At 37.9% G+C, this 26,433-nt stretch overlaps 1 protein-coding gene across 25 annotated transcripts in view; it reads left to right on the top strand.

Moving 5' to 3' along the window:
• Positions 1-26,433, top strand: part of ICA1 (islet cell autoantigen 1) — a 141,663-nt gene that overhangs the window by 82,865 nt on the left and 32,365 nt on the right. For 23 of the 25 annotated variants that reach the window (XR_005369456.1, XM_038556938.1, XM_038556933.1 and 20 more), the window contains 2 exons: positions 17,845-17,970; positions 18,990-19,088. Coding sequence is in view for 22 of the 25 variants with exons in the window: in XM_038556938.1 (XP_038412866.1) it covers positions 17,845-17,970; positions 18,990-19,088 (225 nt within the window). In the remaining 3 variants the exon portion in view is untranslated. Of the gene's footprint in view, positions 1-17,844; positions 17,971-18,989; positions 19,089-26,433 lie in introns of those variants that run through there. The other 2 variants (XR_005369457.1, XR_005369458.1) reach the window with 2 other exon arrangements.

The raw sequence follows: 26,433 nt of genomic DNA, 5'->3' as shown, positions 1-26,433 counted from the left end.
GCATAGAGCATATATGAAAGAAAGCACAGACTAAAATGAATTTTAGTGGTATAATTATTTAGAAGCATTTTAAGAAGAAAAAGACCATTGTACTGATGGTGTCTTGTTTGTTTACATCTTCAGCTTTCTGATTTCTTCAGTATTTCAAGCATATGTCTTCCAGCCCTAAATATCAAGAGACCTCTTCTATGCAAAAATATAAAAAATTACTTTCTCCCTTTCGAAGAAATGTATAATTAGCATTTGGAAGCTAGTTTGGGGAACTTGGGCTAAAAGCATCAGAAGTTCACTGGAGAGTCATCTAGGATTTTTTAGTTCTAATGATAAAACACCAAAGAATCTTTTTTTTTTTTTAAGATTTTATTTATTTATTCATGAGAGACACACACACACAGAGAGAGAGAGAGGCAGAGACACAGGCAGAGGGAGAAGCAGGCTCCACGCAGGGAGCCCGATGTGGGACTTGATCCCGGGTCCCCAGGATCACACCCTGGGCTGCAGGCCAGCGCTAAACCGCTGTGCCACCAGGCTGCCCAACACCAAAGAATCTTTTAGCAGTTTTATTCTTTTCAGATTCACCCCACCACACTTCTCCACTGTTGCTGTACATTTCTTTAAAGCTTTAGTTGCATTAAAATGAATTTTTGAACACTTTAGTAATCACCTGATATTATTAATAACATTCTTATTGATGATCAGACTAGTAATGGAAATAACAAATCTTTGGATAGCTGACAATTGTCTATGAAAGTGTTAGACTTTAACCTACTTCCAACATTATGTCTAGCATATTGTCATTTGACTCTTCTTAATCCCTATATTAGATAGAATAGTCTAGGTTAGGCTGTGGTACAGAGAGGTACTCAAAATTCCATAATCCCATGGTTTAAACCACCAGAAGTGTTGTTTTGTTGTGTTGTTCTTGCTCACCAGATAGTCCTGGGCAGGTGTCCAAGTTGATGAAATGGCTCTCTTCCAAGAAGTTATTTGAGACCCGGGCTGACCATAGCTTTGCAATCTTTAAAACATGCTTCCCAGTGTTCCCTAGATGTGGACATCCCAGTTATCCTGAAAGGAAGCAGAGCATGCAGGAACATGTGTAGAAAGGCTTTATGGGTCAAGCCTGAAAATGGTGTATGTTACTTCTGCTCATATTCCATTGGAAAGAATTTTATCTCATGGTCACACTTATTTTCAGGGGAGTCTGGAAAATACAGAAGGGCAAATCGGATTTTGTTAGATGGCTAGCAGCCGAGGTCACCATAGCACTTAGTCATCATACTGAAAATTTTAAATGTTCTCTATAATGACAAAAGGGATTATCACTGACACAAAACATTAATGGATTGGGTGTATACAAAGAACACAAAACCCACATTTTCCAGAACAGCTGATATAGAGCAAATTGGAACGAGTTTCTTTCCAGCAGGAAGGAGCACAGAAATGTTACAGAAATATGTTGAAACTGTACACAGAAAATGTTTTAAAGATTTAGACTCATGGGAAATCGAAGAAGTTGGAACAGCTTCCTTATTGGCATACAATTACTGTGACAGTGTCTTCTTCTAACAAAAAGACTCACATCAAATGACAGAATGTCCATCTATAAAAGTAGACTATAAAAGTAGATGCTATAAACCCAAAGTGCTGGTGTGTATTGCTAGGCACCAGGTTAAAAACTAGCATTTTTAGCTCCTACTGTCAATGTTGAGATGATGAAATAAGATATGGCCCCTGCCAAAAGCATCCTGGAGAATATAATAGAAGACAGTTAATAAAGTAACAGTGACTAGGAGCACCTGAGTGGCTCAGTTGGTTAAGCATCTGACTCATGATTTCAAGGGCCGTGAGATCAAGTCCTGTATCTAGCCCTGCATTGGGCTCTGCACTGGGTGTGGAACCTGCTTAAGATTCTCTCTCCCTCTCTCTTTTCCCTTGTATGCTCTCTCTCACACCCTCTCTAAAACAAATAAAAAATAGAGTAACAATGACGATGCAATGTGATAAGTGTGAGATAATAGTGTATAACAAAGTGGCGTAAAAGCCCAGAAGAGGAGCATCTGAAGTCAGACTTCAGGGTTGAAGCATGCTTCCTGGAAGAGGTAGCACAAGCTGAGTTTTGAAGGGATGACAAAGAAGGAGAAATATGACATCAGTGAGAATAACAAATGAAAAGGAAGAGGATGCAACTCCTTTATGATTTGGGAGATTGCACTGGGAGAAAAGAATGAGAGAGACTGAGACAGAGAAAGGCCAAAAATGAAAGTGAAGGGATCCCTGGGTGGCACAGCGGTTTGGCGCCTGCCTTTGGCCCAGGGCGCGATCCTGGAGACCCGGGATCAAATCCCACGTCGGGCTCCCGGTGCATGGAGCCTGCTTCTCCCTCTGCCTATGTCTGCCTCTCTCTTTCTCATGAATGAATAAATAAAATCTTTAAAAAAAAAAAAAAATGAAAGTGAAGTGGTCCAAGGCCAGATCATGAGGGGAATGTGTGTAAATTAGAGTCTGGATTCAGCCTCAGCGTTCTGGGGAACCAGTGAAGGCATTGTTTATGCTTCAGTACTTTTAGATATTCTTGAACATCTAGATCTCCCACACTTTGGAAGTCAAGAATAGCAAAACAAATTCATAAAGGTGGAGGCCGAACTTTTCCCCCATTTGCTCTAATCGTGACCCACTGCAGAGTTAATAAATACGACACTCTAAACAAGATAATTTTCAACCAGTCATCTTAACTGTTTATCAGTTGATTTGTGTTTGTGAGTTATGATTACTTATAGTGAATGACCATCAGTAAGCATAACAAAAATATACTGTAATATAGAGTACAAACAAGTTTAACTTGGGCAGCCAAGAGACACAAATTCCCCAGCCTTTCACATGGTGCATAAACATGAATAAACGTTCAAAAAGAAATAAAAAGGAATAATGGCAAATTTTTAAACCACAATAAAGTAAAAGAAATACCCGTGGAATAAAAGGGCAGTATTGTAGCCTTTTACTATCCTGAAATGTGTGCTTCTCAGATAAGAGAGAAATTGATAAAGCGGGTGCCCTGGGCTCAGTCTTGTGACCCAAGTTAATACTTCCACTAATGACCTGAAAGAGGAAACGAAACCAGTCAGTTACATTTTCTGATGACAACATTGCTTTCTTAAGTTAAAAACAGAAAGCAGAAAAAGAAATTTGCCAACTGAGCTAACATGAAGAATGTTGGGACATTGTGATAGCTAGCTAAATTAATCTGGAATGTATCTGCATATTACAAACTATATGGTGTGATTAACTTTAACTTTCAAGGACTTGAAAACAGATGACCTTTTACTCTTTAATCCTACATCAGTAAATACATTACATAGTAAAGGTTTGAATTTTAAAACAAGAAGCCAGGATCATAAACTTTTAACATATTGGAATGTTTTAATGTAATGAGTGACAGGTAACAAAGAGAAAGAGTAGTAGACTAAGTGCTGACACCTCCATTTTGGTAATAGACGGTTGCTCTCAGGTTTGAGATTTGCTACAATTGGGAAAGCAAAATGATTCAGTGAAATGAACATGGACTTTCACATCCTGCCCTCCCCTGCTTGTCAGGTTGGCTTGGGCAAGTTACCTAATGGTTCTAAAACCCAGTTCCCTTCTCTGTGAAAGAGAAGCAAAATTATGGTGTTAGGAGTATTGTGAAAATCAAATAAGAGTCCGTGCATATATGTATTTCACCTAGTTAGTAAGTGGTGAGGTGCTGGTGAGGAAGGATAGTGTCTGGGAAAGTCTAACAGTAATTCAGCCAACAGAGAGCATGCTGCACTCTCTTAAAGAGCGCTGTTACATAGTAGAAAGGCAGGGCCTGATTTGTCACTCATTCTGGTATCCTCTCTTCATTTGGTGTTGTGCGTATGTGCTACATGGAGGCATACAGTCAAAGCCTCATGAAATAAATAGTGTGTGGCTAAAAAAAAAAAAAATAAAATAAAAAAATAAATAGTGTGTGGCTTTCACTCTCATGAAACCTAATAGTGCAGAGCATACCTGGGTGCAGGTAGCACATACACAGTCCTGTGTCATAAGGATGTTTGCAAAGTGATCTACAGCAGACAGGAAAACTAACTTAGCTGAGGACTCTTACAGGAAAGGGTTCTCGGAGAAGAAAACCTATAAAGAGAAACTTAAAAGATTGAGTAAGAGATACCAGGTGGACCACAAGGGGAGGGCTTTCCAGACAAACGAATTGTGCAGACGTGTGGCAGGAGGTTTGGCATGGTGTTGCTGGAGAAGGAAAACCCAACTTGCCTGGAGCACATGGTGCCTGGGAGGTGATGTGGGATGGGCCAGAGGCAGGCCGCAGGGTATGGGTGCATAGTTTTAAGTGTTACCCAAGAGGAGATCCCATCCAACCCGTGCTGGGTGCCAGCCATTGTACTTACCAGCTGGTCGGTTTTAGGCAATTGCTTTGTACCTCCGTTTTCTCTACCAAAGAGGATAATGTCACCCACCTTGAAGAACTGCAGTTTGCAACAGTTGTAAAACACTGCCCTCCATGAGCATGCACTTTTCTCTTCCTCCTCACTCAGTCTGGAACTCACGATCAAGTGTAATAAACAAAGAGGAGTTAAAACTCTCTTACCTGGAAACTCAAAAGAGAGGGGACTGTGTTATGTGCCCTCACTTCCCCTGAATCATCATTGAGATAATTATTTGATAAAAGTATTCAGCAACTGCAATAGTTTACACATTTCTAGAAAATTACCCTGACACTTTCTTTGGTGTGTTCCACTTTTCTAGTTGACTTGCACTCAGGATCAGAACATGTTATAAACCTGAACTTGTAAAGCGCAGAGTAGGGAAGAAATTTGGAGTTATTTCCATTAGTATCTGAAAAATGAGCATTTGAATGAAGGTTGCATGCCATGCATGTGTAAATGAATTGAGATTATGTCAGCTGCATGTGTGCCTTGTCCTGATTACATAGATGGATCCAAACCTCTTGTCTTGAATAAACAGTTTTCATTCATCTAAAGGGAATGCTAGCTGAAAGATTCAATTCAGTCTATAAATTCAGCAGGGATGTAGCTGAAAAACCTCAGAATTATGATTGTGTATTATTGCTGAATTGTTAAAGTTCAAAATGTGTGTTTAGGAGGAAATGATGTAAAATGACACACATATTTCTTATTTTTGGCAAAACACTGGTAAGTAACCATCAGAGTCACAGCATTAAACATATATAGAGCCTTCTCTCTTTTTCCTTTCCTTTTTCTTCTTTGTTTCTCTGTTTGATTGCCATTTCGCTCTCTCTCTCAAATCAACCTACTCCCCACCCTCCTTGAATTAGGTTGAAAATCACCTTGGACAACCCACTCTATTCCCCTCCTCTCCTTACCACACCCCACCCATATTTTCTAGTCTCTCATTCCTGCCCTAATGGGTTCATTAACTGTGGTGCTGAGTCTGGCAAGACCAGGAGTTGATCCCTTCTCCCTTTTGTCTTCCAGACTATGGAAGTGCTTTTTCCAATGCCTTGTTTAACTTCCTTGTCCCTCTACTTCCATGTATCAGTGAACATGCCTCTTTCTCTAAACTTGTTCTAAAATCTCTCTCTCTTTCTCTCTCTCTGTCTTCCTCTCTTCCTTTTCCCCCTTCCCCTGCTCTTATTCTTCAGTATTTTTCTCCTGGTATTTAGAGGCAATTCTCTGAAGTATAATGTTAGAATGATGCTGCTAAGTATGAAAGTGTTTGTTTCCTGCACTATAGAGTATAAGTTTTGTGGAGTTTGTTCTTGTTGTTTTGTTGTTTTTGTTTGTTTGTTTTCTTGCTGTCTTGAGGGAAAATTCCAAACTACAGTGTATACGTGTCTGTGTGCGTGTGTTTGTGTGTGTGTAGTGGGATAGTAGGAATGTGTAAACTTTATAAGTACATCTAAATATCATTCAATTCCAGTGGACTAGATTCATTACAAATGCATAAAGGAAAATGTGCATAAAATGAGTTTTCTATAGAAACATATGATTAAAACTATTCATACTATCATATGTTGATTTCTAAAATATAGAACTTTCAAAATCACCCACTAGCTAGTTAAGAATATCATTTTGTCTATTTGTTACTAAACTTATATTTGAATAGGGCATATGAAACAGATGTGAAAAATGTACCACTCAAGACAATGATTTTAATTCTTTGAACAAGCCAAGCACACTGCAGCCTCAGGGCTTTGACACTCACCATTCTTTATGCTCAGAGTGCTCTTTTCCCTGATATCTGCATGATTTGCTTTCCCTAGGTTTCTGCTCCAAGATCACCTTCTCAGAACTTTTACCAGACCATTCCACTTTATTTATTTATTTATTTATTTATTTATTTATTTATTTATTATTATTTTTTTTGACCATTCCACTTTAAACAGAATCCTCTACCACTCCTCCCAGACCCTGCAAATATCTTTCCTATGGTGCTTTATTTTCACCATCTAACAAACATAAATTTACTTTAGTTGCTTATCATTCCATTTCACCCACTAGAATGTAACCATCATGAAAACAGAAATGCTGATTTATTTGCTGTTTCTCTGCAGCACCTAGAACTATAGGTGCTCAATAATATTTCTTGGGAGGAAAGAAGGAATTTGAGAAGCAAGAATGGTGCCAAGAGAGCTAAAACTTGAAATGCTTTGAAGTTTATGAAATATTCTAGTAATAACAATATTGGTATGTGTGGAGATAGGCCCACTATTGGGAATACATGGTTCAATATATTACACATTCCTTCATTGTTGATAAATTTGAATGGATCAACAATGAGTAACTTTCCCTCATTAACTATCAGGTCATCCTGCCATAGTACAGTTGGACAGGAATGGCAGTATAAATGTTTGGTCCTTTGTCAAAATATTGAGGTGGTTTACTTGTTTTTTTATAGGCACCCAATGAGGTCTTGTGATTTTCAGTTAGTTTGTTCATTTCCTTGTGTTTTTTTTTTTTTTAGATTTTATTTATTTATGCATGAGAGACACATACACACAGAGAGGTGCAGAGACACAGGCAGAAAGAGAAACAGGCTTCATGCAGGGAGCCTGATGTGGGACTCGATCCCGGGTCTCCAGGATCATGCCCTGGGCCAAAGGCAGAGCTAAACCACTGAGCCACGGGGGCTGCCCATTTTTCCTTGTTTTTATGTATCATTATGAGCTCATAGATTTGAATATGCTTGATGTGTTCTCCTTGCCAGTATTTATTGGTGCTTAAATTGTCTTAATTTTGGCTTAAAAGTGAGGGCCTCTTCAGGTTGACCCTTGGATCCTTTTGACATGATCCTGGTAGTGGTCTAACGTACTTCCTTGTACTACAAAATATTTCAGGATCATCGTATATATTTCCTGCCCTAGCCCTAGAATCAACCATTTTGACAAGGATCCCTGGTTATTTTAAGAGAGACATGGTAGTTAGAGACCATAGTAATGGGTATTAGGGTTGCTCATTACTCCTAAGTTGGTTATTATTTTTAGACTTTTACTGTGGACAGAACTAGAAAATATATTTTTGGATAATTTAATCTTAATAATGAAGGAAAGCAAGCAGAACTATTAAACTTCTATTGTACTTTTATTGCCATTAAGGGAAGTGGTATTAAAACTGCAAAGGAGGGATGCCTGGGTGGCTCAGCATTTGACCATCTCAAATGGTCAGGGCATGATCCTGGAGTTCTCTGAAGTATAATGTTAGAATGATGCTGCTAAGTATGAAAGGATCCTGGAGTTCCAGGATCAAGTCTCACATCAGGCTTTCTGCATGGAGCCTGCTCCTCCCTCACCTGTGTCTCTGCCTCTCTCTGTGTGTCTTTCATAAATAAATAAAATCTTAAAAAAAAATAGAAAGGATAGGGACACTTGGGTGGTGGCTCAGTGGTTGAGCATCCACCTTTGGCTCAGGTCGTGATCCTGGGGTCCTGGGATCAAGTCCCTCATCGGGTTCCCTGTGGGGAGTCTGCTTCTCCCTCTGCCTATATCTCTGCCTCTCTCTCCCTCTGTGTGTCTCATGAATAAATAAATCAGATCTTTAAAAAAAATAAAACTGGAAAGGATATAAAGTCACTCTTAAGGAAAACTTGAAACTCAGTCTATAAAAGTGGCTAACATGTGTTAAATGTATTTAAATACGTTTACATGGATTATGTCACAGAAAGAACTCAAGTATCCAAGTGCAGAAAGACTGCTAGTAAGCTTTGAGAAATCAGGGATTCCAGAAATTTCATGATAAGCAAGAACTGTCCTATTTTTTATAAGAGAATACTAAAAACTCTAAAATTCAATATAGTAAATTTCACACTGATTCGTCATCAAGTTTAAATCTGATTACAATATAAATGGTTTTAAGGACTTAGGAAAAAATTGGGATTATTTTGAAGGTGAATGGATTCACTTTAACACCAGACTAACCCCGTTTTCCGTATTACAATTTATTTATAATATTTTATAAGTCTCCTATCATTCTCTATAGATAAAATGGATAAAAATGAGTTAGAGATTGGATTTAAAAAGAAACAAGACTAAGCTAGGTCTAGTCTCAGGACCCACTTAAATATAAGATACAGATAGGTTAAGAGTAAAAAGATTTTTTTTAAGAGTAAAAAGATATATTAATATGTCACCTATAAATCCAATCAAAAGAAGTCTGAAGTGGCTCTATTAATTTAGACAAAATATATTTCAGAAAGAAGACTTACCAGAAATTAATTTTGACTAAATATGGTAATCCAAGAAATGGAGATCAATTAAAATCAGTAAATGTAATCTGCCCCATGAAAAGACCAAAACCAAGATTTATGATCATCTCAGTGGAATCAGAAAAAGCATTTGATAAAATCCAATATTCATTTCTGATAAAAATGTTCAACAAATTAGGAATAAAAGAGAACATCTTCAATCTGATAATGGGCATATATAAAAAATGTGCAGTTAATATCATACTTAATTATGAAAGACTAAACACTTCCACTTCCACCACCCCCACTGTCTCAACATCAGGAGCAAGGCAAGTATGGTTGCTCACACCAGCTTCTTTTTTTTTTTTTTTTAATTTTATTTATTTATTCATGACAGACACACACAGAGAGAGAGAGAGAGAGAGAGAAAGAGAGGCAGAGACACAGGCAGAGAGAGAAGCAGGCTCCATGCAGGGAGCCCGACATGGGACTCGATCCCGGGTCTCCAGGCTCACACCCTGGGCCGAAGGCAATGCGAAACCGCTAAGCCACCGGGGCTGCCCTCACACCAGCTTCTATTCAGCATTATCATAACAAGTACAATAAGGCAAGAAAAGTAAATAAAGACATATAAATTGGAAAGAAAGAAAGGAAGGTGTCTATAATCTTAGATAATATGATATATGTACATGGATCCATAACTCAGTCAATCCATCTATTTATTTAGAAAGGAAATTCTAAGGAATTTCCCAAAAAAGCTTTTAAAACTAATGAATTGAATTTAACAAGATCACAGGATATGAGATCATGTTATAAAAATTAATCATATTTCTAGTATGAGGAACTGGAACTTGAAATTTATATTTTTGTGGCATCAAAAATATGAAATAATTTGCAATAATTTTAATAAAATGTGCAAGGCCTGCATACGAACAAAATACTAGAAGAATTTAGAAGACCCAATAAATGGAAAGATATACCATGTTCCTCCATCTGAAGATATTTGTTAAGATGTCAATCCCAAGTAAATCTGTAGCTTCAGGATAATCCTATCAATATCATGAAGTGTTTTTTGAATAAATGGAGAAGCTGTCCCAAAAATATGTACAGAAATAGGAAGAAGTTGGAATAACCAAAACAAAAAGAAAAAAAAGTCATAGGATTTAATGACGTAAAGACTCATAAAGCTATGGTAATCAAGACATTGTGGTATTGTTAAAAGGGTTGACATATAGATCAAATAATACAACGGAAATCCTAGAAGTAGATCCACACTTATAATGGCTTGTTGATTTTTGCCAAAAATGTGCAATTGGATAATTTTTGAACAAATAGTACTGGAACAACTGGATTCTACTTCTGGGGAAAACAAAATAAATCAACACCCCTCACTCACATCATCCACAGAAACTAACTTGAAATGGATCATAGATCTAAATGTGATAACTAAGAATATAAAATTTCCAGAAAAAAAAGCACAGGAAAAATATAATTATGATGTTAGGTTAGGAAATGGTTTGGTGTAAGACACAAGAACCAGAAAGTATAAAAACAAAAAACTTGGTAAATTAGATATAATCAAAATTAAAAACTTTTGTCTTCAAAAGGGTTTATTAAGCAAATGAAAGGCTTATTGTAGGAATCATTTCATAATGTATAAAAAAATTGAATCACTCTGATGTATACCTCAAAGTAAGATATATCTATTACACTTCAATAAAAACAATAATTTTTTTAAAAACTTGAGAAGACCAAAAAAAAAAAAAAAAAGAAAATGAAAAGCAACTTTAAAGATTTGAAGAAAACATTTTCAAGCTTATGTCTGATAATGGATTTATATTTAGATCATATAAAGAATTCATAACTCAATAATAATAAGACAAACCTAATTTTTAAAAATAGGCAAAAGATTTGAATAAGCACATTACTAAAGATATGTGAGTGGCAAATAAGACATAAAAAGAATTTCAACATCTTTCGTCATTAGAGAAATGCAAATTAAAATCATAATGACTGTGACTACACATCCATTAGAATGGCTAGAACTTAAAAGACTGAAAATACCAAGTGTTAATGAGGATATGGAACAAATGGAACTTGGATTCATTGTTGGCAGGAATGCAAAATGATATAGTTACTTTGGAAAACAGTTTGGCAAATTTTTTATAAAATTAAATACACAGTTACTAAAAGACCTAACTCCTAGATATTTGCCGAAGAGAAATGAAAAACATGTCCATAACAAAAACTTGTGCTCAAATGTTTATGGCAATTTTATTCAAAATAGCCAAATCCAAATGAATATACAAATTACACTGTATCCACGCAATTAAATACTACTTAGAAATAAGAAAGAACACACTGCTAATATATGCAACAACACTGATCTCAAAGGGATTATGCTGAGTGAAAGAATCCAGCCACAAAAAGACTAGACTACATTTTACTACTCCATTGATATGAAACTCTAGTTCAGAGTTCAAAAATCCTTTAAAAGGGACTCTGATTCATCCAGCTTGAATCAGATGCCTTTCCCTGAATCAGGCAACCATGAGGTGTTATGATTGACTCAACTTGGGTTAGCTGGCCATCCCTGGGCCAGTCAGTGGAGTAGAGAAATGCCCTATAAAAGGATATACCAGCCTCCATTTTAACCACATGATTAGAATAAAGAGAAGGAAGATTTTTCAAAATGGGGTAAGGATTTTGTTGAGGAAAGATCAAAAAACAGATTGCTCCTAAGTCAACAGTTGGCTACCTAGACACATGCATGGTGCACACAGTCACTTACATACTTCCATGCATAATACAATGTCAGAATTGCTCTTCCCACCAATGGCTAAGTATATGATGTGATCAAGTAATGCAGTAAAGTGATTCAGGAAGGTGTTTGGTTATCTAATCCTTAAGAGGTCTTGGTTCATCGGCCAGCTAAAAAGGTCTTCTTTTAATGAAGCCAAATATCTGAACTTTTGTTCTCCAAGTAACATCAGATGGGCTAGATTTTCTCTACTGGCATTCTTTGAAAGCCAAAAGAAATAATTGGTATATTCTCTGATCTTAACATTTTTCCCTGGATGTAGGATTGCTGCCTCAGAGGAAAATAGGATGAACAAATCAGTTTTAATGAGGGAGGAGTATTGAGAGTTGGTTGGGCAAGAAACCAAGAATTTTGATGTGGTGTGAGGTATCTGTGAGAAGTTGATACGTGTAGAATATCCACATCTGAAAGGCAAGTTAGACAATGATACTGAGTTTGGAGCAGTTAGATCCATAGGAGTCATCCTTCATACCCCCAACATCTAATCCCTCACTAGGTACTGCTTGTTTTACTCCTAAATATCTCTGGAATCAGAGCACTTTTTTTTTTTTTTCCATATCTGTATCACTACCCAAGTCTAAAGCCAATCATCATCTCTCCCCTTGACTCTAGATCCATCCTCATCTACACGTATCTCCTTCATCCAGTTCATCCCCACACTATAATGAGTGGACTTTTCTTTTCTTTTTTTTTAAGATTTTATTTATTTATTCATGAGAGACACAGAGAGACAGAGAGAGAGAGGCAGAGACACAGGCAGAGGGAGAAGCAGGCTCAACGCAAGGAGCCCAATGCAGGACTCAATCCCGGGTCTCCAGGATCACACCCCAGGCTGCAGGCGGCGCCAAACCGCTGTGCCACCGGGGCTGCCCATGAGTGGACTTTTCAAACTGAAAGTAAAATTCTGTCTCTCCCATGCTTAAGGACCTCCAATGTTTTTCTGTAGCTTCTAGGATAAAAACTAAAATCCTAAGCATCTGCCTCAAAGGACTGTGCTCTAGGATGTGCCTCAACCCACCCTCTTGCCTGATCTCCAGCCACTCTTCTGCTTGCTTCAGCAACCCAGCCACACTGGCTTTCAGGGACCTGTCTCATTATTGCTCTCCATCCCACAGCCTTAGCATATACTCTTCTCTCTGCTGGAGTATTCTTTCTTGCATAGTTCATCATGTTCAGTCCTTCTTTTTTTTTTAAATATTTTATTTATCTATTCATGAGAGATACAGAGAGAGAGAGGCAGAGACACAGGCAGAGGGAGAAGCAGGCTCCATGCAGGGAGCCCGATGTGGGACTCCATCCTGGGTCTCCAGGATCACGCCCTGGGCTGAAGGTGGCGGCGCTAAACCGCTGAGCCACTGGGGCTACCATGTTCAGTCCTTCTGAATAGAATTTGAGCACCGCTTTCTTGGAGAATATTCTCTTGGTCAGATTCCTTGGTAAATCATTCTTATGGGGCAGTGTGGCTTTCCTTCATTTACTTTGCTTTTATGCCCTCACTGATATGAAAATGCCCGTTGGACTGTCACCTCCACCAGTGTAGACACTATCTCTGTTTTATTCACTACTAACAGCATGTAGAAGATACTCAGTGAATATTTGCTAAATGAGTGGATGGATGATGGTGAGAGACAGAGCCATTTCGTGGAAGAAAATGTAAAAGTAAGAGTAGGATTGTAGTTTTGCTCCATTTTGTTTTTAAAGGAAAGAAAACACTTAGAAAAAAATTTAAAACCACTCTCAAATTATTTGGTTGTGGAGTAATATGAAGACCTTTCCCACTGGATGGGAAAGTCAGACTGAAATAAGAGGATAAATAGCTTTGACTTCACCCTATGTAGTTCAAGTTGGGGCTAAGAGGTAGAATTTCAGGTTAGGAGAACTAAGTAAAAAGAAATGCCCTGTAGTTTTGGCACTAAAGACATTGCTCCCTTCTCTGGTAAATTGAATTTCTGCTGCCTGGGAAAGGCAGGACTCACACTAAAGGGAGTTTAATATGCGCGATCATTTCCTAGAGCTTAGAGAATAAGAGGAGAAAGGTGGGGCAACAGAAATAAAACTAAGAAATAAACAAAGGGTACATTTATTTGACTGAAGATATTTTTGAAGAACCTTGAAAACCACAGGAGCTCCTCAAGATGTTTATGTAATTGAATATAATTTATCTGGGATTGAAAGGAATAATAATCAAAACATTTTTCACTTAACTGCATCTGGAGGTATTTGAAATTAGACTCTTGATGGTGGCCTGTGCTTGAATGTGTCCTCAGTGCTTTGTCCTTGGGCTGCATACTGGAAATGTAGACATGGAGCACAAAATATTAAATGAAATTTACCATATTCAAAATGCCCAACAGTGTAACATCCTCCTTGTTTGGCAGGGAAAAGACTCAACATTTGGAAACTCAGCAGTGCATTAAGTATTTTAATAATCATTGTTGACACACAAAGCATATGGCCTTTCAGAACTTACTGGGTCAAGTGTTGAAGTCTTCTAGGTTTCTAAAATTACCTTATAAAATTTAAACAAAATAAATTAAGGCACATTTCAGAGTATATTAATTCATGAACTTTGTGTTATAAGCAACTGAAATAAGTTTTCTTTTAGGATAAAAGAATATCTAGGGGATCCCTGGGTGGCTCAGCATTTTAGCACTGCCTTCAGCCCAGGGCGTGATTCTGGAGTCCCAGGATTGATTCCCACATCAGGCTCCCTGCATGAAGCCTGCTTCTCCCTCTGCCTATGTCTCTACCCCCCCTCTCTCTCTCTCTCTCTCTCTCTCTCTGTATCTCTTATGAATAAATAAATCTTAAAAAAAAATCTACACAAAGGAAAGAACAAAATCCATAGCCCCACAAAAAAATTAATTTGCATTTAATTAGATCTAGAACCCCCCATTAGCAGGCCAGTCTTGTATTTACCTTGTATTTACTATTTACTCCTATTCATTCTTTAAGATCCACTTCAGATATCCTTCCCCCATCTCAGAAGCCTTTATTCCCTGCCTGCTTATCATTTATATCAGTTATCTGTGGCCACAATATCTCTGTGAAATAAGCAACTCTAACATTCAGTGTCTTAAGACAATAAGCATTTCTTATTGCTCACAGGTCTGTGGGTTAGCAGGACAATTCTGGTCTCTTAGGCTCACTCATGAGAATGTGGTCAGCTATAGGGTAGGGAGGGCTTCTCCTGATCATGGGTGGCCCCCCCCTCATATGTCTGTGGGTCAGGTGGGCAAAGACTGATCTGTTGGGACACCTGGGCTCTCCTCCTTGTGTCTCGCATGTACAAGATTGTCACACCCCTCCACCTGGCCAGCCCAGGCATGTTCTCAGGTTAGCCTGAGAAGCAAGAAAATGGAAACATGCTAGCATTTTTTTTTTCAAGCTTCCAGTTTCATCACATTTGTTGACATCTCACTGGTCAAAGCAAGTCACATGCCAAGCTCCGATTCAGAGTAGGAGGAGCCTTCAAAGTTAAAGGTCAAAGGGCGGGATACTGGGAGGCCAGTATTTGGGGCTTTAATGACATCAATCTATCCTCCCACCCCACCCCACCCCCAGCATTAATCATTCTCTTATCTGTACTACCTCTCTTCTACATTCTTAGTTGTATTGTTCCAATTGTATTAGAATGTAGTTGCTAATTTGTCTTCTCTAAAAGACTAGAGGGTCCTTATTCTTAAGTGCGTTCATTCATAAGTATATACTGACCCATTGCTACAAATTTCACTCCTTTATAAATGCGCCAGTGCCTAGCACTAGTCCTGACACATAATAGGCAGTCACCAAATATGTGTTGAATGAGTACATATGTGAAAGCTCATACCCATATTAAGAGTGGAGACAGTGCCTCTCAGGATCCCAGTTGAGGAAGTCTTCCTGGCCTCAGCAGCTGGTGAACTGGTGGGGGGCTTGCAGTGAGGATTTCAGATGCTTTGAAACATCTTCCTCCTCACATTCTCCCATTCATTGCCTCTGGAACTTGGCTTTTCTTTTTTGTTTCCTTATTCCTCTCAAAGGAAGACAGAAAATCACTACTTTTAACTAATTATAAATTCACTTTATAGTCTGTGCTCCCATGCATCTTTGCCTAGAGTTTTTGCGCTCTATAGTGGAAATGATGAAGCTCCAGGATTTATTTAAGCTCATAGTGTGGTCAATTTGAGAGGACCTAGGTAGGCTTCCATTCTTTGGTTTCCCCAGACCTGTAAACCAAAAATACAGAAAAATTCATAGGAAGTGTTTTCTACAGCTACAGACGTAAGACCCTATTAATATAGGATATTACTTCAAACAAAATGATGTTAAATGCATTGCCTCTTTGTTTTCCAATTCCATAGAATCTACAGGAAAAACTTGGGTTTCTGGGTAGAATCATAATTTTGAGCTTCTTGATGTTCCAGTGACTAGTGTAAGTTGCTTGAGAGGCAGAAAAGTATGGCTTTGGAGTCAGGCAGGCTAATCTAGAATGGCAGCCTTGCTCATTAGTTACTTCTCCAGATAAATCCTCTTACCCTCAGCAGTCAGAGAGGGTAATAACAGAGGCTAAAAGAGAATGAGTGGCATGTGCTGAGTGAATTGAATTAATTATTCAGATGTATCAATTGTATCAATTGTGAATTGTATCTATTGTTAAATCACTTCAGTTGTCAAATTGTAATAAATGGTAGCAATTGTATCGATTATTGTTGTTATTATATAATGCCCTATAATCTTATAAACTGTGAATATATGTAATATTATCAGTGATAAAACTTAATGTTTTATATCAAATAGTCTTCATGCTTGTATTTATTAAAAAAGTAAAACCATCATTTCTAAAACAACATTAAAGGTTATACTTTAAAATGGTACTTAGGTACTTTACCTTTTGAAATGGCCTAGAAAATTTCTTTATTCAGTCACCAAATAGGTTTTCGGCACCTGCTTTGTGCTAGGTCACCAGGTGCCGGTCGTGCAGTGGTGATCAAGGTAGACTTGCCTCCTGGTATCCTGTGATGGAAGAACTAGCACTAATGAGTCAGCATTACTCCCAGATTGCAGTTACCTACCTGGTAACTACAACTGTGTGAATTATCTGAGATTAAGTGATATTTGGCTTTCCCTGGTTAAAATATAGTGTGGTGATACTTCAGATTGGAAGAAGGAGAAATTTTGACTTCACCCATTTTAAAGTAGCTGTATTATTTTTAAAACCTTCTATTTGGGACACCCAGGTGGCTTAGTGGCTGAGTGTCTGCCTTTGGCTCAAGTCATGATCCTGGGGTCCTGGGATTGAGTCCTGTATCGGGCTCCCCATAGGGACCCTGCTTCTCTCTCTGCCTATGTCTCTGCCTCTCTCTGTGTGTCTCTCATGAATAAATAAAAAGAATCTTTAAAAAACAAACAAACAAACAAACCATTTTTTAAAGATTTATTTTAAAGAGAGAGAGTGAGCACATGTATACATACAAGCATGAATGGAGGGAGGAGCAGATAGAGAGAGGGACAAGCAGGGTGCCCTGAGTGTGGAGCCCAATGGGAGGCTTAATGACCCTGAGATCATGACCTGAGCTGAAAACAAGTCAGAGGCTTAACCAACTGAGCCACTCAGACACCCCTTAAACCTTCGATTTTATTATCAAATAATGTATAGAATTGACATTTCTGAATCTTTTCCTGACTTACTCCATTTTGAACTACTATATGGCTGAGGGATAGAGGGAGAATTGCTTATGTAAATACTCAGTAATAAAAAGTCGAAAGTTTATCAGTTTTTTTGGCTGTGTCACAATTCTCTTATGTGGTATCTTAGGTTGGATCTTGGAACAGAAAAACAACATCAAGGGAAAAGCTAGTCAAATCTGAATAACGTCTGTTGGTTTAGCTAATAGGATTGTGTCAGTGTTGATTTCTTATTTTTCACAAATGTACTGTGTTACGTAAGGTACTAACATTAGAGAAGCTGAGTGAAGAATATACAGGGAGGTCAGCATCAAAGAACTATAGGGAAACAACAACAGGGCGAAGGTTATTCCCTTGCCACCGGGCATGTTTCGAGACTTTTCCCCCTGCGGTCACTTTGTGAATGCTTTGAAAGGAGAGGAATTTTAACTTTTGACTGACAAAAATAGGATCTGCTATAAAATCATAATCATATGCAGTGCTGTGTTGAAGTCCTTTGGAGGTAGAGAATGGATGTCATAGGATATTCTCTCTTGCTTGAAATTTCAAAGGTGTTTTCTTGTATGAGAGAGATAAACCCACTATGGGTCTTCTCTCACTGGCAAATTTTAACTACTTAGGAGTCGGAGTGGCTCAAAGGTTCCCTTTTACTTTCATAGGTACAAACCCAAGTACGCCTTGCCAAAAAAAGCTTTGACAAATTGAAGATGGATGTGTGTCAAAAAGTGGATCTTCTTGGAGCAAGCCGATGCAATCTGTTGTCTCATATGCTAGCAACATACCAGGTAACAAAGTGATGTTGGTTACATTGAACCAAGAACGTTATGAGATTTAGGAGACAGAAGACAGTTTTTGAGCTAAAAATATGGTTTTGGCATTATGAAGTTCTGAATGTCTTGCTCACAATTTACTTTCCACACCTCTCCTTTCTAGTACAGTTTACTCAAACTGAGTATTAGCTATTTCCTGTACTCACATTGTGATCTCTTACTTTCCTGCATTTACTTAGGTGGTTTCACCTGCCTGAGTGCCTTTCCCCTCCATTTGTACCTTTCCATATTCTTCTCTGTTTGATGTACCAGTCTGAGCATCACATCCTTCAGAAAGCCTCCTCTGATTCAGCTTTGTAGCCTGTACTTCCCATGGCATAGTCACTTACTCATCAGATTGCCATGATTCAATGAACTATTAATTTTTGTCTCCTTCTAGCCTCTGAGTTCTTTTAGGATAGTACTCATATCTAACAAGAGTGCTACTAGGCACCAATGGAATGTGGAAGGCCAAATTCTGGGTGTTGTAGAGAATATAAAAATAAGAACAAATTTCCTGTCCTAAAGGAACTTAAAGTTTCAGAAAAAAGTCAGAGATAGTCCACACAGTCTGACTATATTTTCTGTACTTCAAGGAGAAAACTGAGTGTGCTAAGTGAAATAAGTTCTACAAAATCCAGTGAGGGTTTGAAGAAGTGGTGAATCAGTGGCGATATGACAAAAGTAGATTGGTAATGATCCCTAAATTTTGGGATATGGATCCCATGGGACAAGTACAGAGAATAGAGAGGAGTGTCCAAGTGGTAGAGCATTGTTAGCCTTTGCAGGCAGTATTTGGGGTAATGGGGGGCTGGGAGCATTTAGTGTGGCTGAAATAGAGGTATAAAAAGAGGCATAATGGGAAACAAGGTGGCAGAGATGAGTTGGAATCCTATTTTGGAGTACCTCAAAAGCCACAGATGGCACACTTCTCCAGGGCCTGTGGCTAGAACTGGGCATGCAAACATTAACAGCTGTCCTGTCTTTCCTTACAGACCACTCTGCTTCATTTTTGGGAGAAAACTTCTCACACTATGGCAGCCATCCACGAGAGCTTCAAAGGTTACCAACCATATGAATTCACTACACTAAAGGTATGAAAGCTAGAAAGGCTATTAGAAAATCTTCTGAAAAGTAATGTTTTGTTTACATCATAGACAATGTCCATGGCGGCAATCATCATTATTCCAACAGACTCTCAATGTCAAAGAGAGAGCTATGCCCCCTACGATAGTCTTTTACTGCATCAGTATTCAATACAACAATAAGTCACAGAAATACAAAAACACAGCTTGAACCTTGGGGTACATGTTACTGGGAGATGAATTGTGGGGACTGGTCCTGCTCATTTAAATGATTTGTTTGACATTGTTAAAGGGAAGATTGTTCAAGTCTAGTATACTCCATTATTTTTTAATTATTAAATTCAAATATGCTCACTTGAAAAGTTATTTTTCTTTCCTCTCTTACTTCTGACAAATGTCATTTTATTCTGTGAGTACCATCTAATACAGAATTAGATTTTTCATAAGACTACAGGAACATTTTCCAATAGAAAAAGCAACATTTAACTCTGTGATTTCTCAACTCAAAAAATATATATGCAAAGTATTTTGATTCTCAGTATTGCAACCAACTGTACAATCATTTTGGTTGCTGAGGGAGGAGAATGCATGTTGAGAAGGAAGTGATTTGGGTTCCAAAAGGATTTTGAGAATGAAAGTACCCTAGGTATTTTGTTGCCAGGTCATACCTTTGAAAGAAAAAAAAAAAAAAAAAAGAACTGGTTAAAGTTCACCTTGAAATTGCCTTCCTTCTGATTTTCAAGCAATTTGTAAATGACTCACACCTTGCTTGAGAAAACATTAAAAAGCTTTTTTTTTTCTTTTTTGCTTTAAAATTGCTCTTTGATTTTGAGATGTTTATAATGTCACTGCATCTACAAAATACTAAGAAAACTTTAAGACCCTGACCCTTTAAATGAAGATCCCAAAAGGAACCTAGGACAGTTCACTCACCTTGAGATGCACCTACCCTGACTCCAGACAGGACATCTGGCCAGTGAAATTTGTTCTCATAATCTTCCTGTCAGCTGGCCATTTGCTCATGTATTGGCACTTGCTGACATGCTGCATGGTAAACAGATTCAGCATGTGCCCTTTTTTTGCTCTGTCATCTGGACTATATGCACTTGAAGGGAGGGACCTTTTATTTCTTACATATCCTCCTTTGTCCAGCCACATGTTCTGTATCCAGTGAGCCCAAAGCCTTTCTTATTAGCACATCAGCAATGTTATCATTGTTGGTAGGGCTGTATCACTTCCCCATAATTTATTACCACTTTCAGCTCCTTAGGAAGCAGCTATCCTGATCAAGCCAAGTTGATCAAAATCATTACAACTCACACTCTTCACATTTCTTATACAGGCCTAAACAGAATCCCGTCACTTATTCTTTGATAAGGCAGAGAGTTTCAGGTTTTGGAGTGTGTATGTGCATTAGATTTTATTTTATAAGAAATACAATTTCAGTGTTTGTCTTTTAAAAGATAGCTGTATGTAACTCAGATCAGCTAGTTGGAAGATAGAATGATGCCTTCTGCAAAGACAGTTTAAAAGAAGTTCAGGTTGGAGCTAATTGCATATAAAGTACAATATGAAATTGAAGTTGTGCCACAAGCACAGGAGGAATCCTTATGTGTACCCCTGGCCTCCTGTGCTGAGGAAAATATGGCTCTTTAATTGTTGCCATGATATTTATCCTGCAGAGAGGATCAAGCTGATTATGTTAGAGGATTTCTGGGCAGAGAATTTAGTGAAAGTTTGATGGCAATGGTTCAAGCAGGACATAATTACAAGTATTTTGGGCACATGACCATCTTTTGCTTTTTGCATCCTCAGAGTCTTCCTTAAATTATGGTATAAGTAACAGTTTATGGTTTAATTGTAATATAAAGTCAGTAGAAATAATATATGTTAAGGTATAGTATAATTATAGTAATATTAAGAATGTTAAATGTCCCATAATCAACCAAATAAACTGGGCTCTTATTACTTTTCTAGAATGTTATTTGTCTAGGCTTTTCAGTGATGTTATATTAAATCCCAAGCTAGTCACTAATTATTTTTTTTATATGGGCTTAAACCTATATAATAGAATCCCGTTATCATACAGCTCATTATTGCATACGCAGAGGCATGTTGTATATCATGAAACATGAAAATGAAAACCACTAATGCCTTATGCATTACCATCAAGTATGAAGATACTACCTGACTTACCAACCTCTTGCACTAATATTTTTTAAACTCTCCTTGTATTTAAAAGATTTTTATTTGATTGAGTCATTTTCAATATATGTCATTTTCTTCTGAATGGCGCTATGTATTGATAATGGATATTTTGAAATTTAAATAAATATTTTCACGATTTATTTGTTCTCTGGATTTACCTAAGCAAATAGCCCCTGAAATGCCTTTTGGGACTCTGGCTGGAAAGAAAACATTGTCTTTGGAGAGGTTTGCCAAGCTCTGTTAATGAAAAGCAACCCATTTGTTTTCTTTGCTGCAGGGTGTATTCTGAGTGTTGGTAATTGTGCCACTGCAGCTGGATTTCCTGACTGTTAGTTTTATGCTTGATGAAGGATGATAATTAATGCGTTAAACACTCGATGCATCCTGTTTGGAGGGAAGAGTCTTTTGCAGAATTACAGGGATATAACTCATGCCCCAGAAGTTTAAGTTTTATTTCTAATGAATCTTTCTCAGAAAATACATGTCATTCTTTCCCAAAATAATTTTATTGTAAAAATGAATTGTCTCCACTTCTTACAATTTGAAAAATACCAAGTGACTATGTTGACATTTTGCAAATATTATGTGGTAATGTTTTAGGTGACAACTATTGCTTTTTTATTCAGGCCTGGTATTGTTCTATTAAAGCTACATTTATTGACATAATCCTTTATCACTTAAATTTTATGATTAATAGATTTTTGTAGCATTTTAGCTTCATGGGAAATTTAGTGTTGAAATTTAATATTACAAAAATAATTGTTTCAATATTACAAATTTTTTTTTATCTAAATGCAACACAGCTCACATTTAAAGTGGAGAGAACCATCTTTTTAAGTGATTTCCAAAAAAAGAAGCTGTGCTCTATCTCATATTTTCAAAGAATAAATATTTATTATTTCATTAAAATAGTATTAAACATAGGTATTGTACATGGGTTATTATTAATATGTTAATTTTATACTGATTCCATCTTATCTGAGAATGTCTTTTCACATGGTAGAAATAGTCATAGAGATAGGAATAGAATATTTCTAGGTATATCTCAGAAGCACTGTCACTTTTTTAGAGAAAGTAATTTAGGCTATGAGTTTAAAGCATTTTTTTTTTTCCTTTTTAGAAAGCTAAATGAGATGCTGTCTGTAGGAAAACAGTGCCCTGTCTTAAATTACCAACCCTCAGATGTGGTCATGTTTACTTCATCCTTCCAGGATGCCGTTTACTTACACATTTCCCCACAGATCCAAAACAGGCTTTAGAGAAAGCAAAACAAAAACAAAAGCAAAAAACCCCTCAGGAGTCAAGTGGCTTTTCTCTGGAAAATCTAAAATTCTGTTTGTATCCGTGGTCTTTTCTCCCCTAACTATTCTGTGGGTTGAATTAGATGTCTTTCTAGAGAAGTGATCACTGGGGGGCCCTTTGACAAGTGGACACACACCCATTGGAAGCTGGATGGGGGGCAGGCATGTTCTACTGTGTTTTTTTTTTTTAAAGAATCAGAATGCCTATATTTAATAAAAATGGCCAGTAGTAAAATGGATTTCTGTGATGCACCTCATTCCAGTATTTTTAGCAGGAAAGCCAGGCTTTCTACTCTGGATACGTGATAAAGCAAAGTGTGTAAGATCATAAGCCCTAGAGCTAGCCAGACCTGGCTTTAACTTCGGCTCTTTCACTTGCCAGCTGTGTAGTGGTGGTGGTGGCAATAAGGGTGGCGGCCATTGGTGGTGGCACCAGTAGTCCCACCAGTAATAGGGATGGGTTTATCAAGAATTCTAGAGTGGAACCAGAAGACAGCCATTGGCAGTAATCACTACAGAGAGTTTTGTTGAGGTTGCCAGGTTCTGTAGCCTAGTTTAAGTGACTCTCTTATTGTTTTCACCCTAGATGATTAGTTTTACGGTGAGTTTCACAGGCAAGGCTATGACTGGCAGCAGAATAGGTGTCTCACACCCCACCCCGGATAACCTACTCCCTCCCTGACTCCCACAGATGCTCTGGCTGCTCCATTTCCAAACCCGTTCTTCAGCCCTGCAAGGCCCTGGTCCGGTCTCATGTTATTCCCACAGGGATAGGGAAGGGCAGGGCAGGCCTGCAAGCAAGAAAGGCAGGGAGGCTTCCCATCCCGTAGCAGGGCTAATTCTTAAAAAATGCACTTCGGCTTTGCAATTGGCTTTTGCCCTGTGCCAGGATTTTAACTAAGGAAACCCGAATCTGAAAACCTAACTTTGGCCATGTTCAAAAATAACCATTGAAACAGATGTGCCAATGTTCCCTCTTTTCTTTCCTGGGGTCTAGGACTTAGCACTGTTATATGGAACATCGTTCTGGAGACCAAAATGTTTTAGCTTTCACAATTCAAAAAAACATCCTTCTCTAAATTTTGTTTTTCTCAAATTTGTATGCCTAACAGCCTTCTTCCACCCACCTCCACATTTCTCAGTTAATCACTTGAACATTTACCGACAAGCCGCACCGCTCTGTAGTTACTTGCTTTGAAAATAAAGCCATAATAGTTTTTATGAAAATTGGGTAAATATCTCTGCAATGCTATTTTAGTTGCCAGTCCCAACATGGCAATTATTCATGGCAAGCATCCAGAATATCCTTTTAGACTTTCAAGTTTTCTCTCAGTGTCATTACTTTACACAGCATTTTAGAAGAATGATTTTCCCCCAAGCTGTTCCAGGCCAGATCATTGCAAAAACTAAGATGCATCCAAGTCCATGGGAGAGGTGGAGATGAGGGGCTGATCATGGCCACCACTAAAGTCTGAGGTGGACCAGCCAGAGTGTGGGCGATCATCTGTTTGTCCATCCCTTGTGATCACTGACATTTGTTCTTCCAGGCAGCTGGTAGCTCAGGCTCTCCTCATAATGGTAAGGTTCCTCTCCATCCTCTGCTTCTCATTCCTTTACTTTTCCTCAAGGGGAAAGGGAAAATATTATCATTGCATAGGCAGTTACTTATTGCCAGAAACTTTGCTAAACGTGAGGTGAAGTAACGTCTCAGAGAATTTGTCATTGTATGCGTGACTCTAATGTGCCAAGGCTGGATATCATAATTAATAGTACTGTTAGTTTCAGCACTAACATATAGAAAGTGCATATATTTTTATCCTCAAGTAACCTTGAGAAGTTGGGTCTACTTGTTTTTTCTTCCCCCCATGTTTCAAATGAAGAAACTGAAGTTTAGAAAGATCTAGTCATCTGCCCAAGGCCACATGCCCAGTATGTGATAGCTCTGGGAACATGGATGCTCACGCCTTTCCCATTCTACCCTGTGTCATTTCTTCCAGGTGGGACTTTGGGCTGTGAGGCAAGGGGGACAGGAGAAGGTAACCTGTGAATTAAAAGTAGTACTTTGAAATGTTTGCACATAGTTGAAAAACATCATCTGTATAAGTCAGATACCTAGGAACCTAGTTCCCTTCTTTTAGAATTTGGAATGAAGTCTTCTTGATCTCCTTTGGCACTTCATGTGAAGGAGTTAAGTAAATGTTCTTGGCTCAGCTATTCAATAGTATTTCTTGACCTGTTGTAGAATTTTGAAGACCTGAATTCAAATATTGCTTCTATTTTTTCATGGTTGAATGGCCTTAAGCAAGTTATTTCACCTGAGTCTCTCTTTCTGTATCAAAAAACCAGGAAGACAGTGTTTATCTGGGTTTTGTGAGATGTGTAAAACATGGAGTGCAGTATCTAACACAAGGTGAGCCCTTAAGGCATCTAATTCCTTTTTAGACTTTTAAAAATTATTGATAAGAAAGCACATTTTGATTGCTCACTATGAACTTGATACTGTGCAGAAGCATTTTCTCCATTAATCCTCAGTATTCCAAAGAAGGTATACTTGTCATTAACTAACTCCACTGTTGTGATGAGTGCGCAGAAGCCCCCAAGGGGTGAAGACCCTTTTCCATGTCACAGCACTACTTGATCTATTTTCGTACTGCATCTGTTTCCAGGACCCTGTGATGCCTTCCTGGTGACAATTTCCCATCATATTTTAAAGAACAAGATTACATATCTTATTTATGATTGTGTTTATTTTTCTCTAATCTTATTAGCTTTTTGTTCTACAGTACAATTCAAGAGTACCTTCTGATCCTAGATTAACAGTGCTCCTTATATAGTATCTTTATAGATTTATAACTGCATGGGTGGGGAGGCCATGTGTGCTAAAAGTCCATGAATTGTGTGTCTCATACACATCATGACAGCCTCTGCTTTTTATTCCTCATGTGCTACCAATTATATAAACACAAACATACACACCCAACTGAGTTCACCATCTTTTAAACATGCCTCACTATTTTCAGCATTTCTATTTCCTTTTATAGATAACCATTTGGCACCTTCATATACATACAGTATAATTAATGGAAAGTAGCCTAAGAAAATTAGATGTCGTAATTAAAGATTAGAAAAAAAGGTTACTCAATTGTCAAGGCTAAACTTAAACTTAGGTCATTATATTAGTGTTGGCTGCTAGCCTTTTGTCTGTGAAATTTGTTTTGCTGAGTAGTTTTGCTTTCATTCAGATGAATGTTGCTGTTGCTTTTATTTTCCTAATACAGGAAGTAGTAACTCCCATTATTATATTAAGCTGTTTCCTTTCTAAGACACTTTTGCAAGCTCAGTCTGCGCATTTCCTCTGTCACGCTGATCTTATATATTGTGTGTGTGCTTCCTGAAACCATTTAAGCATTGATGGAAACTATTAGCATGTCAGTGCAGCCTTAAACAGAGAAAGGTTACTTAGTCTAAAAACATTCTTTCCTCTGAACAAAACCTTTCAGTCTTATATGATTCTGTATTGCTGCTAATACATAGTGATTTTCATAAGCAATTTTAATGAGGGACCTAGTGGGGTTGGAGTTTAGAAACAGAATGGTTTGACGTTTCATTTCTGGACATGGATGTGAATGTGGCTTCCATCAGCCACTGATTCAAAATAGTTCCATCTGATGGCTGCCTCATCTGTGCAGTCAGCCAGGCCTCTTAGATTCATGTTGCCTGAGCAGGTGTTCATGTCACACAGAAAATGCTGTCACCCCTGACTTTTACAGATTCTATAGGGTTAATTGTTTTCAGCTGAGTTATGGACTTTAAAATACTATAAAGAATTCACCTCCACCATGGTC

The sequence above is a fragment of the Canis lupus genome, chromosome 14, assembly GCF_011100685.1.
Source record: "Canis lupus familiaris isolate Mischka breed German Shepherd chromosome 14, alternate assembly UU_Cfam_GSD_1.0, whole genome shotgun sequence".
In the NCBI taxonomy this organism is placed as follows: Eukaryota; Metazoa; Chordata; class Mammalia; order Carnivora; family Canidae; genus Canis; species Canis lupus.
This window is presented reverse-complemented; position numbering and strand designations above follow the sequence as displayed.